This window comes from Triticum dicoccoides, chromosome 2B, assembly GCF_002162155.2.
Source record: "Triticum dicoccoides isolate Atlit2015 ecotype Zavitan chromosome 2B, WEW_v2.0, whole genome shotgun sequence".
In the NCBI taxonomy this organism is placed as follows: Eukaryota; Viridiplantae; Streptophyta; class Magnoliopsida; order Poales; family Poaceae; genus Triticum; species Triticum dicoccoides.
Window position 1 is genome coordinate 452063338 of NC_041383.1, and position 11565 is coordinate 452074902.

Genomic DNA, 11565 nt, shown 5'->3' on the forward strand with positions numbered 1-11565 from the left:
GGATCCAAAACCGTTGCAGGAGACAAATCTTAATGTATCATTTTTGTCTAAACCAGCCTAATTGTTTTTTTAGTATATTAGTCCTTAGGAAGTTTGACTGCTCACTTTGTAAAACTCAGCTATTTCTGGACAGAGGTTATAATTCAAGAGGGCGAGGTATTAGAGTTAACAGGAAAAACTCAAATGTGTCACTGCAAAAGATGACAACTAATGGGATGTCTGCATGAGTCAATGATGACACGTGTTAGAAGCCTTTGTACAAGTCCTGGACACATTTATTTCAGACTTGATTGTTCACTTGAAATTGATTACCTGCACTATTCAAGAAGGTACTAATCACCGATTCCCTCAAAAAAAAGGGACTAATCACCTACTTAATTTGATTGTGTAGCCAACAACCACCGTGTCATGTTCTTATGGATCAACTGGGGAAAATAACATGACTATCTGCATTTCAAATGTCATTCATATGGTACCTTCCAGAAGAAAATCCAGGCAAGTAATTAGAGGAGCACTCAGCCCCGATGTTCTAAGCTGTCTAGTACTTGCCCTTCCAGTATGCTGCGACCATGTACCAATAGGAATACTGGAAATCTGATTTCGCAAAATGGGATAACCTTCTGGTTGTTCTTGGAGCTTTGAGCAAAGAACTAAATACATCATCAAGGTAAAGGTAAGCTCAAGTCGAGATGCAGGTAAAATTAGCTAGGAGAACAAAGTCTCATAAAAAATACCGTACATTTCAAAATCCCTGGAAGAGTTGCAAGATTAAGTAACGGTATCCCTGATATATCCGTTGAGGACTTAAAGATAGGGACTGAAGATATTTCATTTTGTATTATAGTCAGTGCCACATCCCTTAAATTATCCGAATCCTTAACCTGAAGAAAGACATTGTAGGGAAAAAGAAAAAGGACAATTATTATTTCACCTTACTGATAAAAAGAATTAAAAAAATATGTGATTCCAACAATTTTCAACTTCTGCAAATACAGAAGATTCAAACTATCTGGCATGTTTGGATGTGGGGGAATTTAGGCTTTGGAATAGCCAGGCCCCATTCTACCATATCCCAAAAGGCCTGGGTTAGCAGAAAGAATCCCAACAATGAATGGTAGATCAGTCAATATGAATGTTCAAGTAACGATATTGACATATTTTGGAAAATGATGGTAGCATTATATTTCTGGGCATATAATTAGTTTTTCCTATTTGCCAATGCTGATCTTTAGAATGTTTACACAGCTAATCAGATGAGAGAAGCCTGGAAAATGTACAGGAAAATACATGAACTAATGGCCTTCTTTGCATGCCTGCGACATCAGCCCCTCCATAATACTGCAGTTTTGCTTCTTTCCAAGCAGAAACTGAATGCATTTCAAGCTCTTCATGGCCCAGAACTCGAATGTTCCTCTGCAACTGCAGATCTGGGAATTAGTAAAAACCTCGCTGACAGAGGAAGAAATACAGTAATTGAGATCTCACCTTTCTCAAAATTAATACAAAATCAGAAGCAGTTAGCATGCCTGTTACGGTTCCTTGGCCATCATCCCAAAGAGGAACCAAAGCAAGGCCCTAAAACAAGAAAAGGTTAACTGCGTACTACTCTTATGGCATTTGATTGACAAGGTAAATCACATGTTGGCTAGTGGACCACGCCATACATGAATACACCAGGAAGAATACCAACACAAATAGAACCTTGAAAAGTAAATGATAATTTTTCTCATCTAAATTACCTTACTAAATGGAGGTACAGTGGTGATAGTACTCCCTCCGTCCGGAAATACTTGTCATCAAAATGGATAAAAGAAGATGTATATAGACGTATTTTAGTTCTAGATACATCTCTTTTTATCCATTTTGATGTCAAGTATTTTCGAACGGAGGGAGTAATTGTGTTATTCTGGGTAAGGACAAAGGAGATGTCTGCTGCTATAAGAATATGGATAACTGTAGAACATATAGGGTGGGATGGGATTTGCGGCTAATGATGAGGGTACTTGTTCCAAGAATATTTTTAAATTCCTCAATAACATGATGATCCAACACAGGGAAGTTCAGACATAACGAAGTTAAAAAAAACAAAAGCACACATAGCAGTTCTTGCAAACACATACCTCATCATGCATAATATGAAATGCTTGTTTGACAGGAAGCCGAGCATCCAAAATTGCTATCTGGAATACTTATGTGAAAACTGATTATTGCATGGTCAAAGACAAAGTGTTGATCATAAAACAAGAGCCTAACCTTGCTAGAAACAGGAACAACATCATATATGGTATTATGTAATAGTATTTCAGAGACCCGATGGCGGAAAACTGCAATCTGCATGCCCGAGTTTCGAGATGGTGGTTCTGGTGGCATCTGTATGGAGATTTATGGCACAGTACACAATTAAGCATTAGTTATTCAGGAGAGTCTACGAATTATAAAAAAAAAAAGGGCAACCTGGTGCATGTAGCTCCCGCTTGCGCAGGGTCCAGGGAAGGGTCCGACCACTTTGGGTCTATAGTACGCAGCCTTTCCCTACATTTCTGTAAGAGGCTGTTTCCAGGACTTGAACCCATGACCTCATGGTCACAAGGCAGCAGCTTTACCACTGCGCCAAGGCTCCCCTTCAGTCTACGAATTATGCAAGACAAAAAATAAAATTTGGAACTTTGACACGTACTGTTGTCAAGATAGTACCCTCATCCAAATTCATTCTTCTAACGGGTGATTGCTCTAGCTGTACAGCCGGGTGTGTATTATTCTCCACAAGTGTGACAAGCATTTCATTGCTGATCAGGCCATATTCATCACGTACAACAGGTTTTGTGTCATCACATCTCCAGACACCATCCACCAAAAAGCGGTACTGAATTGAACCAAAAGACCACATCTATGTATGCATATGCATTAATAAAACACAGAAGCTGGAGAATATTGTACGAAAGTAGTGGGGCACTGGTACAGAAAGCATAGAAGGAATATACTATCTGCAAAAAAAATTACCAGCGCAAGATCATGTTTGAGTTGCTTCCTAACCTAAGAACGGAACTATAAAGAACCACATTGGGAACGTCACTAGCACAATGCCCATATTGCTACAGATTTAAACAAATCTGGGACAGATCCGACGAACTATATCTGCTTCTGCCAGATCCATTAGGTGGCATAGCCCAAAGGTGGCCAGACCGCCACCACAAGTTGACATCTTTATAGGGATATAAATGGTAGAATGTTCAATAACAAGTGAGTGAATTTGCTGCATAAACGCAATGTTTCCTACAATTACATAGAGAGTGAGTTGTAAAAGAATAGCAGCAAAGGGCTTTATAATTATAGTCATGCTTGGCTGCATTTGCAGAAATAGAAGGTGCTAAATCTTGAAGCGAAACAGCCAAAATACAAAACCCAATATTGAGTATGCGCAAGATTCCATGGTTATAATTAATTAGGCAATAATTTTGAAAGATCTTATGGATTGCTAAGTAACAAGGTAAAGGGATATCAATGCATGGCAAATCAGACAAATTTGGTACAATTCAAGTATTAATAGCTTCCAGCAGAAAAGAGGCTTAGTAATAACCCAAGAAAAGATGGAATAAATGGCAAAAAACTAAAAAAGGAAACCTGGTCACAACATACTGCAAATTACAAACGGCATTACAGGCATTGATGTTGTATACTCAAATCTAGAGCAGCCGTTAAGCCCGTTACATAACATCTTCAACTTCTTGTCTGGAGTTATGGAGACATGGAACAGCAGCTTCTTGTCCTGATTTGTTTTTTAGCATTAAAGATTAATAACTCCCTACCTATTAAGTTCACTAGATAGATGCGCATGTCTATGGCTTTGAAACATGTAAGACTTCAAACCATGAAAATGGGTAAGTTGAGTCCTTACAATTTTTGTACAGGTCAAAGTGCAAAACTAGGAATGTCAATGGTGCAGCTGAAATAACAGTCTTTCCCCTCAAACTCCAAATAGTAAATGTAACAGGTCAACTTTTGATTTCCCGCTTTTTTGGCAGCATGCTCTACAACGAGTGGTGGTACTATCAGAAGTTGTTAGCTACTATCGTTTCGACATAAAAATATGGCATGTATCTGGCACTAAATCTAAGATGTCATTTATTACGACCATACCTGGTTTATCTGCTAGTGCACAGGGCCTACAATCATAGAACTTCAGTAGCATATGTTATCAAACAAGACATCAATTATGTTAGGCATTCCTCAAAACAAAACAAAATCACTGTACGCCAATTTTACATGATTCCAGACCTAGTCCTTGTGATCCTATGTCTAACCAGAGTTTTCATACGGCTACTGCCTGCCACACTGCAAGACAGTCATCTAAAGCAGCAAAAGGGTCACATAGAAGCGTAACAGTTAAAAGGTATCTGACATCAGTAAACCACCACTCGTCATCCATATGCAGATTTTAATCACTGCGTGCAATTAATGTCAGATCACCAGCTAAGCTCACTAACTGTAAATCTGTATGAAAGCTCTCTGCCTGCCACACTACTTGCAAAATGGATACAGCTTGTGCACATAAAATAGCTCGACCCAAGAACCGGCTACATTCTCACTTGTGTGTCAATGATAACTACGTACTCCCTCCGTCCGAAAATACTTGTCATCAAAATGGACAAAAAAAGATGTATCTAGAACTAAAATACATCTAGATACATCCCCTTTTATTCATTTTGATGACAAGTATTTTCGGGAGTACTTCACTTGTTCATCCGTTCATTCATGCTCGAATACAATACATTGAGCCAGCACCTTCGATGGCCATCCACCACAACTCAACTACTGCAACAAACCTTAGATGCATTGCCGTCCATGCGCCCGTCTGACAGGAAAAAATTGAGACAAGGACAAACACAAAATGAACACGATAAGCCCTCCCGACAAGCAACTCGATCCTGCTTGTCTGAAAAACACCATAGCTCATACATACAAGCACGCCAATCGTAACTAACAAGCCTAGCAGCAAAGCCATAAACAGTGCAACGGCACACAAATACGTAATCGGAGCGAGGAGCGGGCGTATTTAGGCAATTCGAGCATAATCTAGGCAATTCGAGCATAACGCACCTGATAAAGCCCTGGTGGGAGATCGAACACCACCTGGAACTCAGTCCCAACGAGCCCCATGGGGCACTCCCTCCAGCTGACAAGAAAAAGAAGATGAAATCAGTATTACCAATGGAAAAAAGATCCAGCTTCTGGGCACCGAGATCGAATCCCTGCGGCCCACCCGGTGAAGCTGCCACAGAAGGAGGCGCGCTGGCCGCCGAAGGGCCAGGAGAAGCGGCGGTGCACCATTGGAGAAGCCCCGGGCCAAGAACCCTAGGAGTGAGTGTCGCGCGCCCTCGGCGCCGAGCAGGGCCTATAGCTAGTCGAGACCCGAGTCCATCCAAGGACCAGCAGCCCGGATTGGGTTGTAGGAGAGCACGCGAGGGCAAAGGACGGTAAGGACTGGTGTGAGGTGAAATAAAAAGAGGAATTTTGGTGCGAGGAGGGAGAGGGAGGGAGGGAGGGAGGCGGAGATGGAGAAGCGAGGGAGGAGTGAAGAGAGAGAAAAGCGTTGGTGTTTAGTGTTGGAGTGCGTGGAACGTTTGTTTTTTTTCGCTTTCGTTTTGGTTGGCTTGGGTTGTTGGTGCTCATGTCTTTGGACGCTGCTCCATGCCACTCGTGCGCCACCAATTCCCTACGGCGCACACTACATCTCCAACGACTAAAAACCTGTAAAAGTTGCTTTTCCACGTAATTAGAGCAAATCTCCATCTTCATCTTTATCTCCATCTCCATCTCCACTAGTATTAAAACCACGAGTAGGATTGGATCTATATAACACCAGCCGCACGATTACTTGCATCTAACGCTCTAAAGTTGTTCAATGTTGTATCAACATAAGTGATACCCCCGTAATTTGAGCCCTTAATTGCCTAAATCTATGATCTAGATTACCCCAATGATGTACCAAGTAAACCCCATTGCCAAGTCGAATAAACTGCCTCACACACAGAGTTTATATAGGGTCATGTCACATGGTGATGTAATACCCTACTTTCTGTTTGTGGTTGGTTGATGGTGGTCATATGCCGAAGTTTACATACACGAGGGCGAGTTGTTGGTATGCTCGGGGAAGCTTTGTCGTGCTCGGATGAGCCTTGGGTATGTTTAGGTCTTCTGTGATGGCCTAGACTACGCTCTCGAGCATCCTTCTGGTGGCTATCTTACTCCCAACCTTGTTACTTGTGTGTATCTCTTTATTCTGGTCGAGCTCTTCCCTCTCGGTGGCCGCGGTCCTCCCCTTATATACGCCTGGGGTGAAAGGATCGAGAAGAGGTGTCTAGAGGGGGGTAATTAGACTCTCAACAAGCAAAAGTAGCAGTTTTTTAAGTTCTTCAAGTTGAGGTGGAGTTTTGGCACAAGTTTAAGCATTCACATTACATTTCAAGCACGCATGGTAAGAGTATATGGGCAACGGAAAGTAAGTCATGCAAGTTGCAAGAAAGTAAAGGGATGGGATTGGAATGTGCAAATGCAATTGGAGACACGGAGATTGCTGGCGTGGTTCCGATAGATGGTACTATCGTACATCCACGTTGGTGGAGACTTCAACCCGCGAGGGTAACGGTTGCGCGAGTCCACGGAGGGCTCCACGAAGAAGCAACATTGTCTATCCCACCATGATCATCACCCACGAAGGACTTGCCTCGCTTGGGTAGATATTCACGAAGTAGGCGATCTCCTTGCCCTTAGAAACTCCTTGGTTCAACTCCACAATCTTGACGGAGGCTCCCAAGTGACACATAACCAATCTAGGAGACACCACTCTCCAAAAGATAATAGATGGTGTGTTGATGATGAACTCCTTGCTCTTGTTCTTGAAATGATAGTCTCCCCAACACTCAACTCTCTCTCACAGATTTGGCTATGGTGGAAAGATGATTTGAGTGGAAAGCAACTTGGGGAAGGCTAGAGATCAAGATTCTTGTGGTTGGATTGGAATGTCTTGGTCTCAACACATGAGTAGGTGATTCTCTCTCATAAAATGAGTAGTGGAAGTGTAGGCACGTTCTGATGGCTCTCTCTTGAATAGAGAAGGGGTGCAGGGGTATATATAGCCTCCACACAAAATCTAACCATTACACACATTTGACCCAACTCGGTCGGACCGAATAGGTTAACTCGGTGAGACCAATTCAGTTCAAAAAATGTGAATGATAGGATTTTCGATGGGACCGACGTGATCAACTCGGTGGGATCGATGTGCTAGGGTTAGGGCAAAACCTTAACTCGATGTGACCAATTGCATGAACCCGGTGAGACCAATTTCAGAAATGAGCAAACAGAGAGTTGGTCAGGCAAACTCGGTGGGACCGATTGCTTATTTCGGTGAGACCGAAATAATTGCAACAGGCAACAAAGAGTTTGCAAGGCCATCTTGGTGGACCGAGATCCCTATCGGTGAGACCGAATTGATTAGGGTTCTGGCAGTGGCTATGTCAAGTGAACACGGTGGCGCCGAATGGATTAAATCGGTGGGGCCAAGTTTGACTTTAGGTTTAGGACATATTTGGAATTGAGAGAGTGGTTGAGGGCTTTGGAGCATATCACTAAGCATTTTGAGCAAATAGACCATTAAGCAACACCTCATCCCCTTTTAATAGTATTGGCTTTTCCTATGGACTCAATGTGATCTTGGATCACTAAAATAGAAATGAAGAGTCTTGAGCTTTTGCCAATCTTTATCCTTAGCACCTTGGAGGGGTTACACATCCTCTTGTCCATGCCATGCCTTTGTTGAACTTTCTGAAATATACTAGATGAAAATATTAGTCCAACAAGAGATATGTTGACATTAATTACCAAAATCACTCAGGGAGCACTTGTGCTTCCAATATCCCCCTTTTTGGTAATTGGTAACAACATACATCAAAGCTTTAGATAAAATATGAGAAGTAACAAGTAAAGCTTTGGAATGACATGTAACATGCATTGGCTCCCCCTACATTTATGGAATCATGTGAAGATAGACTATAAAAGTGTGTGAATGCATAGACATGACAGAGCAAGCAATGAGCTACATGTATATTAGCTATATGCATCAGAGTAAATGATGTAGAAAATTTAATTGTACCTTCATGTTCATGAGTCCCTCTTGCAAACAATATGTACATCAGCAAGGGATCATCATGTACATGAGTGTGATGCATATACTTACCTTGTGGTCTTGAGTTGACTTTGTAAGAGGTGAACTTGAGAAAACATGGTTAGATAACACAAGAGCACCTACTAATCAGAGCAAGTGAGAAAACCACAAGAGCACCAAGACTGGGATGGCATGTAGAGAGTGAGTACTTAGTACTCTATTTGGATATAGACATGTGATACGTCTCTATCGTATCTATAATTTTTGATTGTTTCATGCCAATATTATTCAACTTTTACATACTTCTGCCAACTTTTTATATGATTTGTTTAGACTAACTTACTTATCCCGTGCCAAGTGCCAGTTTATGTTTGTTGCATGTTTTTGTTTTGCAGAATATCCATATCAAACGAAGTCCAAACGCGATAAAAATTTACAGAGAATTATTTTGGAATATATGTGTTAGGAGGTGGAATCAACACAAACGGGGGCCCACAATGCCCACAACCCACCAGGGCGCGCCACTAAGACCCAAGTGCGCCCTGGTGTCTTGTGCCCTCCTCGAACGTCGGTTGGAGCCCTTCTTCTGGCGCAAGACAAATAATTTATGGAAAAAATCATGTAAAAATTTCAGCGCAATCGGAGTCACGGATCTCCGGGAATTTAAGAAACTGTGAAGGGCCAGATATGGGGAACGCGAAACAGAAGAGAACAGAGAGGGAGATCTAATCTCGGAGGGGCTCCCGCCCCTCTGCCACCATAGAGGCCATGGACCAGAGGGGGAACTCTCCTCCCATCTAGGGGGGAGGCCAAGGAAGAATAAGAAGGAGGGGGCTCTCTCCCCCCTCTCTCCCGGTGGCACCGGAGTGCCACCGGGGCTAGGATCATGACGGCGATCTACATCAACAATCTTTCTACCGTCAACACCAACTCTCTCCCCGGTGTAACCTCCCTTCTCCCCATTGTAATCTCTACTTAAACATGGTGCTCAACTATATATATTATTTCCCAATGATCCATGGTTATCCTATGATGTTTGAGTAGATCTGTTTTGTCCTGTGGGTTAATCATGATCTTGGTTGATATGATTGTATATTTTATTTATGGTGTTGTCCTATGGTGCCCTCCGTCTCGCGCAAATGTGAGGGGCCCTTGTTGTAGGGTGTTACAATATGTTCATGATTCGCCTATGGTGGGTTGCGAGAGTGACAGAAGCTTAAACCCGAGTAGGTGGTGTAGCGACCTGACCCGAATGGGTCAAGTCTCTGTGCTTACGTGTCATCCCTGGATCGGTATGCTAACACACACAGTACTCGAGGATTTATAATAGAGGTAAATCACATGTATAAAGTAACGTAAATACTATTACCTCAATCCAAAGTAGCGGAAGTAACAAGGTTGTGGATTCCCATCAACACCAACGGCAAAGTTGAGTATAGGAAATCATAACCCTAACGTATCACTTACTCGTCGTAAGATCCTGCAACATGAGACGTTGCAGCCACAGAGGGTTAGTACATTGAATGTACTGGCAAATTCACACCATAGAGCAATGATGAATAAAGGCTATCACTACATGCATATTTGGCTGGTGGAAAAGCTCTATGGTTATAAAGTTTTGCGTAAAGCCAATTTTTCCCTACTGCAAAGGAATATATTTATTTAACTATCATGGTGGTTGTTAAACATTGAGAATGGTTGACAGCATTCTCAATCCCAATTAAAAGTACTCAATTAAACCCAACAATATTAATTAAAATAACATGATGAGATTCACATGAAAATCCAAGTACTAGATACTCAAAACGTCCATAACCGGGGACACGGCTAATCATGATTAGTTTATACACTCTGCAGAGGTTTGTGCACTTTTCCCCACATGACTCAATCGCCTTCGTTTGGTTTCTCGTACTACATGGTGTTTGAGAAACGGATGACCGAGACATAGTCTTTCAGAAGCGCTTGCACCTTACGTAGAGGGTAGACCGTACCAACCTACATCCCCTACATCTGTTAGTCTACCCTGTAAGAGTTCGCATGACTTAGTCAACTATGCTAGAGCCCATAATAGCATGTGTCTGCACACGGAAGTTTCTGGTTTGAATAATCTCATGATCCCTTTGAGCCTGGGTGGCGGTTCGAAGAAAAACAGGCAAGTCCTGGAAACCCAGGTGCCTAGACAGGCAAGTCCTGGAGTAACCAGGTGCCTCAATCCACCCAGATGTGTGTTTAAGTTGCCACCTTAAATAAACCATTAATTAACAATCTCATATCTGTCATGGAAATTCACTCACCCAATCCACGTCTACGTGCATAGCATGGCATAATAAGCAAACGTAGAAGTAACTCCCAAGGGTTTGAAAATAAAACAGGTAATAGGTACTACCTCATCTACTTCCCATCCCACAATTTAATTAGATCCTAGTCATGCAATGTTTGAGGATTGATCTAATGCATAAAAACTGGGTAATAAGGAAGTATGATCAAAGTGTGAACTTGCCTGCAATGTTGATGAAGATGAATCGCACTCAAAACTCTTGATAGTTCTACTCGTCACACTCCGGTCAATCTATCATGAGCAAGCAATAGTAACCATACATAAGCAATCACTCAAAAGCACCGGAAACAACGAAGAGTACGATTTGGAAAACATCAAAACCAAGCAAATGACTCTTGCAACAGAAAACAATTTCTAACAGTACCAAAATTAAGTGAATTTGGCCTTATCAGAAAGTTTAGGTCAAGAGCTTCGAGATGCAAAAAGAATCAACTCAAACGGAGTTATAAAATTCAAGTTATGATCAAACAAAGTTCAAATTCAAATCTGATCTAATTCAAATTTTAAACTTTCAAAAACATGTTTAAGTTATTTTACTAGATGAGGGGATCATAACAAAGAAGTGGGCGTTGGTTTCGTTGGATTTGGATAAATGGTTGAAAAGTAGTGGTTGTTTGAAAAACAGGGGCCAATCTGTAAATAAAAATATTCACGGACGGGTCCCTGGCCAAAATCTATTAATAAAAAGAAAACTCTACCGAGCGAACGCTCGCTAACAGAACCTAACGAACGAAAATCGTTCGCTACCGAACCTAACTAACGAACGTTCGCAAAATAACAAAACCTAATTTAATAAACCGAAAAAACCGAAAGAAAACCGGGGTGGTTAAATCGGTTTATACCGGCTCGGACGGTTCGGGGCGGTTTACGGTGAAAACCAACGGCGGCGGTTTCCGGCGATCTCCGGCGAGATCTGCGGCGACGGCGGGGTGTGGCGGTGGCTGCGCGGCACGGGAAGGCGGCGCGGGGCAGCGGAGATAGAGGCGGCGGCGGCGCGAGGCGAGAGGCGGCAGGGTGCGGTGCGGCGGCAGCCGGAGCAAGAGGCGGCGGCGGCGATCTGCGA

General features: G+C 42.4%; 1 protein-coding gene across 7 annotated transcripts in view; it reads right to left on the bottom strand.

The window, feature by feature from the left end:
- LOC119364155 (sucrose nonfermenting 4-like protein) overlaps positions 1-5599 on the bottom strand; it is a 10400-nt gene extending 4801 nt beyond the window's left edge. The window contains exons 1-9 of one of the 7 annotated variants that reach the window (XM_037629577.1): positions 5261-5599; positions 5098-5173; positions 2678-2887; positions 2254-2370; positions 2121-2180; positions 1486-1575; positions 1288-1413; positions 740-881; positions 477-650 (exon numbers count right to left, since the gene is read on the bottom strand). In XM_037629577.1, the coding sequence (XP_037485474.1) occupies positions 477-650; positions 740-881; positions 1288-1413; positions 1486-1575; positions 2121-2180; positions 2254-2370; positions 2678-2887; positions 5098-5173; positions 5261-5328 (1063 nt within the window). In that variant the 5' untranslated portion in view covers positions 5329-5599. Of the gene's footprint in view, positions 1-476; positions 651-739; positions 882-1287; positions 1420-1485; positions 1576-2120; positions 2181-2253; positions 2371-2677; positions 4853-5097; positions 5174-5260 lie in introns of those variants that run through there. The other 6 variants (XM_037629579.1, XM_037629578.1, XM_037629576.1 and 3 more) reach the window with 6 other exon arrangements.
- Between the last annotated feature and the right edge of the window lie 5966 nt (positions 5600-11565).